Genomic DNA, 6,006 nt, shown 5'->3' with positions numbered 1-6,006 from the left:
CGATAAACATGTGCACAGAGATTAACTGAATTTCTTACAGTGATGTATAAGGAAGGTTCCCCAGAAAACTATCTAAGCAAGGCAACCCATCTGCTCAACCCGAAAGGCAGAGGTGCCAGTCGCCCCACTGTGAGATGGAACTGAGCTGCCACCTCAAAGCTTATTTATGCATAGCAACATACCACACATTGTCAGGTTACAACAATAGAAGAGTATTATGTAAATAAATATCCTCCTGAGATTAATGTGCGCTCTAACAAGTTACAAATGCTAGTAATGGCCGAGGCGGCGTAGGGCCAGCCTACTGCCCCATACAGGGCTTAAGACAACAGATGCAGTAAAGTATATGCGGAGGAACCTAAATTATGGGGCGCGGTCAGTTTAAACACGATTACAGTTCTCAAAGCAAATGCAAGATTTCGTCCTAACCATACAGAGGCAAAGTCTCATCAAACTGGCTCTCAGGTGCACTTCACGGTTGGCGAGCCACCTAGCTGGATCTGCCCGTTGTTGTCCACGCTGACACCGTTCGTCTGGTCATCCTTTTGAGCCGCTGAGTTATCTGCCTCTTTTGCTGCCTCTGCTGCTGGAGCGTCTGTGTTTACCTCTACTGGAGGGGGCGTAACAGGGTTGATAGTGCTATCAGCCTCTTCTTTCTTCTCCACCGCAGGCTGCCCTGTAGATTCCATGGCCGGGCCGTTCTCAGTTTTCTCACCCTCCAGGGGAGCTGCTACTTCAGACTCAGCTGGCTTTCCATCTCCCTTGTTCTCTGCTACAGGGGCAGACACATCACTAGGAAGCACCGAGACTTCTTCAGTCTTCTCTACAGCATCTGCACCTAATGGAAGCTCCGAGAATTCTATATCGATTTCGGCTTCTTCTGTCTTTCCTGCAGCATCTACAACCTCAGGAAGCTCCGACACTTCTGTGTTGACTTCGGCAGCTACTGTCTCCCCTGCAGCATCTGCACCCTTAGGAAGCTCCGGGACTTCTGTATTGACTTCGGGTTCGTCCGTCTTCTCTGCAGCATCTGCAGCCTTAGGAAGCTCCGAGATGTCAGTCTTGACTTCAGCTTCTTCAGTCTTCTCTGCAGCATCTACCATAGGGACATCTTTCTTCTCTTCTTGAGCAGTATCAGACTCTTTCTTCTCTTCTTGAGCAGTATCAGACTCTTTCTTCTCTTCCTGGGAAATGTCACCCTCTTTCTTCTCTTCCTCAGCATTCTCAGCATCTTTCATCTCCACGTCAATATCAGTCACCTTGGCTTCTTCACTTTCAGCTGGTGTATCCTCTGCATCCTCCTGTTTCCCCTTTTTGCCTTTCTTAGAGCTTGATGGTCTTCCACGTTTGGCGGGCTTGGCAGGCTTCTCATCTTCATCCTCTTCATCCTCCTGTTTCCCCGTTTTGCCTTTCTTAGAACTTGATGGTCTTCCCCGTTTGGCGGGCCTCTCATCTTCTGAGCTCTCGGCAGGCTTAACCTTTTCACTCAGCCGTGAGGACCGTCTCGGAGTATCACCTGCTTACAAATCTTTTAGACGGAGCAGAGAAACATTTATCCTATATTGGCAGTCCTACTTACACCGAAACAGAAATAACTAGACTATCAAGATATGACGAGGCAAGGTGTCTACCAGTTCCCCAGTTGAACTCTGAAACCGCAGGGCCTCCAGGGTTCTTTTTAAGGTATTGCGTTAAAGCTCTCTTGGTCTTGATCTCCTCGCCAGTTGGTGGAACAAAAATAACCTCAAATTTTCCAGGTCGAGTGGGATTAACCTGCAGTTGCACAAAAGATGAAAATATTACAGCTGGGACCATCACCGAAAATGCTGCAGAAACATAGAAATTGCAGCCAAACAGTATAGTCCATTTACATAATTATGTATAAAGGAAAAAATGATATTCGGGTAAATCACCCGTTCAAGAGTACAACTAATGTGCTTGCAAGTAACCATTCTAGAGAATATATACTTATCCTGGACAGACTATCATCACCAAAAAGGCAAACACTGAGCCAGACAAAAATGCATTCATCTGAAAGCAACTTGAGCCCAGAAACGAGATTCAACACAAGAATAACATTGACTTTGGTAAGCACATTTCACTAGCCCATCAGTAACATAATGTAGCTAATAGCAAACCAAAACAAGACTACTATTCAGATATATTTTTTTTATGAGGGAAGCAACCAAAACTAGTTATGCTCAAAGAACAGAAGTCCACAACATGCAGATGTCCCAGAGGACTAGCCTGACCAGCTGTAGAATATGAAACACTAGACAGCTGAACATTTTGGTGAAGTTTGAACACTAACAAGGCCAAGTGCTAGAAGAGAACACCTAAAAAATTATATCCCAATGGCCTGTAGGATCAATCTCCTATTTTCCAGAAAGGCCAATAAGCATAAGCTATTCTCCAATTAAGACTGCAGCTACACATCTCATTCACCTTCAAGATGATCAGCAGGAAAGAAAAAAGATGGTATTCACACATGCACAAAGAGAGAATCGACACCTGAACGCATGGTCTACGTGGTTTTACCTCCCATGCAAATGCTCTACTACAACAGAATAGACCACTAATGCTATAACTCAATATAGTTAATGATATGAACAAGAAACACAGTGCAGGATAGCAGATGTTAAAAGGGACACAACATCCAAAAAAACACTGGTTCGGCTAGTTATAATTAATAGAAAACATTGAAGTCATTGTGTGTTAGGAGGGGGGCATCCCATAATCAGATCTTGCATCATTGTGATATATGAAGGACCCTGATTCCTGTTGAAATGACAAGGCTCTCAATACAGATTAATAACAATGTCCTCCCCCACATTAGGAATAACGGAACAGTAATTTCAATTAACATTAAGACAGTACAATCAGTATGCCCAAAGGTGCGTCCTTGGCCTTTTCCAGTATTTGTTTGAACTGGTTATCACAAAACTAACATGTTTATTCATAACCTAACATACTATAGATGACATCAACAGCCATGCTAACTTGTTTTGGATATGAGCAGACAACAGTAGCCCTCCTCCATGCTGAAAGTGGTTCTAAACAAGGAAATGATCACAATAAATTATGTCAGCACAACATAGCCCTCCTTCATGCTGACAGTGGTTCTAAACATTTATCAAAGAAACGAAAAAACCCCAAGAGTCATGAATATTACTAACAAAGCAGCACCTACAAAATTGCACACGATGCATGCACCCTAAGTTCCGCCAAGCTTGAAGTTGTTAATTTTGTCAAAAACGAAAACATTTTATTTAAACCGTGCGCAAAACTGGCTACGTAACACTAGTGAATACAATAGATTTGACCAAAGGATCTCTATGCAAACTCTATTGATAAATCACTTAGCTAGTTAAGTATTTAGCAAAGAACATGTGTATTAGTGTATATGAACATAATATGTTGAATGGGTAGAGCGGCCTCATGACGAGAGAATGGGGGAAAACACCAACTTAACATTATGAACAGAAAACAAATGTATTGAAAGAATATATAGTTCAAAAACATGAGATATTCTTTGGTAGACCTACAAGAAAAAGGGTTTAACTGAACATCAGTAAAATCAGCAAACAAATCAGGAACAATGCAACTAGGAAGAGAAGTAGAAAGAGCAGAAAAGACATTTCCATTTAGAGCACTCGCAATTAATAACCACACTTGCACTTAATAAATAGGAAAAATCAGCTCAACAGCATCACAAAGAAGGAAAAATAGCTGGATAACACAGAACCAGATTCGCAAATAGGTCAAGATGTCAAGTATATGGCATAGAGCACTGCAACTAATTATGTCCAAGCTAACTGTTGGTCACAAAAAAAAGAATGGATCAGAATGGAAAAATGTCGACCCAACCTTGCTAGTTTTCTGCCCTCAGACGATCTAATGAAGAAAATAGAACACAACAAGTTATTGAGCATAATATTACATGGTTGCTATGCTGTTTTATAGTTGATCCTAGTTGTATTAAAATCCAGCTACATTGCAAAGCAGCAGGAAAATATCTAATGATAATTCAGAAAAGAAGCTTTCAGTTGGAGATAAGCTTCAATTCCAAGATACACATAGCAGCACCACTGATGAACCAAGTATGCAGTTAGCCCTTCTTGTAGCCTTGGCATAATATGGCACATCATATGTTCGTGTATCTAACAAAGAGAAGGGGTTATAGTTGAAAGTGCCAGTGTTTGTGACCATATACCGTCTTGTCATAATAGTACACTAAATAAACTTAGGCAATATCTTGCTTATTACCATCAAAAGCAACATATGGCACAGTTCGGATAATGTCAACACAGTTTCATAACATGGACAGCCCACTCCAGCTGTATCAATCAGCCTCCAGAAATAGCATCTTAATATAACTACGCAACACAGCCCGTGACCCATACGTTACTAACACATATTTATTTGGTGAAGCAGATAAACCCATACATAGTACATAAACTGAGGTCATGAGATCTGCACCACGACAAATAAGATAAAGCCACAAACCAGCAACAGCACAAACTGGACCAGGATTAAGTGGTTGCAACTTGTTGGTTAACAGGATTCACACTAGCGAAATGTTACCAGGATTCACACTACAGACACATGTGCCGGAATCCAACATGGGGTCAGATGTCGGCTGTGGCAAAACTAATTTGGAAACAATTTGTTTTCTACTATTAGTGACTGGTTCCAGGAGGCTTCACTCAGCCGACTCAATTCACTATGATGTCTCTGTGGCAGGATATTTCATAAAATTATAACCAGTGAACCGCTATAATCTGCTGCTAGCCTTTTCAAAAACAAAGGTGGGTATGATTCTGGGTCAAAAGCTCAAACATCACAACACAGGCTGCCCTACAGCTTGAGTCCAACTCGCATGAGTTGAGCCCTGAACATAAACCTGATAAGGCATCATCTGAGATACATACACAAGGTGTAATGCTGAACGTTTGCTCGAATTGAGCTCTTCACCACGCACTGGAAGAGTACAAGTTAACCTAAACATAGCTATAGCAAGCTCGGACCCCTAAAATTGTACCAATACGTAAGATGAACCCTAAAGGAACCGCCTAAAAACAAGCAATCATACATCAGGACAATCAGTCACACAACGAAACTATCATACACCATGGCAATTAGCCACACAAGCGAACTAGCATACATCCTGGACTGGTTAGTCACACGAAAGCCCCACGAACTAACACTAGCTAAATAGATCTGGAAAATACGAAATCCCCACAGCAGTAGTAAGCGCATGCCAGGAACTACGAACCCAACAACTAAGCTAAGGTGGCCGCAACCCGGCCCGCAAGCACCCTAGACCCGAGCGAAACGAAAAGTCAACAGGCGGAACCCTCGAACAGCACGGGCCAGATTTACCCCCGAAACCCTAGAAACGCGACCCCGGACGAGGAGACAAAATCCCCCCAAGTCAAATCGAGCCAGGACCCCTCGAGCTCGGACGCGAGCTCAGGCGAGCCCGGAAATTCCGATCTAAGCAGGTAGGTGGAAAGCAAAGCGGGAAAATCGCGCGGACCTTCTTGGTCCATCCGTCGGGCGCCGAGAGCTCGGTGGCCTGCTCCGCCTTGCGCAGCGGCGTCTCCTCGCCCGCGGCCGCCGCCGTCACGTGGTCGCCGCCGGTGGTGGCCATCTCCGTCGCCGTCGCGGGGTGGGGTTTCGAGTTTGGGGTTCCCGCTCTCGCTGTCGCAGAATCGTGGTAGATCCGGGAGGAGAGCTGGATTTGTGTTTTCTGGTTACGATTTGGGGGAGGAGCGGGGAGACGGTGGAGATAACGGCTTTCGTGGCGGCCTCGCGTGCGCGTGACGGGGGCTCGGCGCGGCCACGCGGACGGCGTGAGCGGTACGGTGAGTTGGCCTGCGCCCGGTCCATGGACCGGTGGGAAGGTTGGACGCTCTGGGGATGTGTGGATGGACCATGGAACGGGTGCACGCGCACGCAGCCGACCCGAGCGAGCAGATGGCAAAGGGAGACCGCGCTGCTGCT

The 6,006-nt window shown here is 44.8% G+C and overlaps 1 protein-coding gene across 1 annotated transcript; it reads right to left on the bottom strand.

The window, feature by feature from the left end:
• Nucleotides 1–196: 196 nt before the first annotated feature.
• On the bottom strand, nt 197–5,733 carry LOC124703753 (methyl-CpG-binding domain-containing protein 11-like). The gene is made up of 3 exons (XM_047235980.1): nt 5,540–5,733; nt 1,632–1,773; nt 197–1,516 (listed from the first exon to the last, which is right to left on the bottom strand). The coding sequence occupies exons 1-3, from the start codon at nt 5,651–5,653 to the stop codon at nt 462–464; spliced, it is 1,311 nt and encodes a 436-aa protein (XP_047091936.1). The 5' UTR covers nt 5,654–5,733; the 3' UTR covers nt 197–461.
• Between the last annotated feature and the right edge of the window lie 273 nt (nt 5,734–6,006).

Source organism: Lolium rigidum, chromosome 3 (assembly GCF_022539505.1).
Source record: "Lolium rigidum isolate FL_2022 chromosome 3, APGP_CSIRO_Lrig_0.1, whole genome shotgun sequence".
NCBI lineage: Eukaryota > Viridiplantae > Streptophyta > Magnoliopsida > Poales > Poaceae > Lolium > Lolium rigidum.
This window is presented reverse-complemented; position numbering and strand designations above follow the sequence as displayed.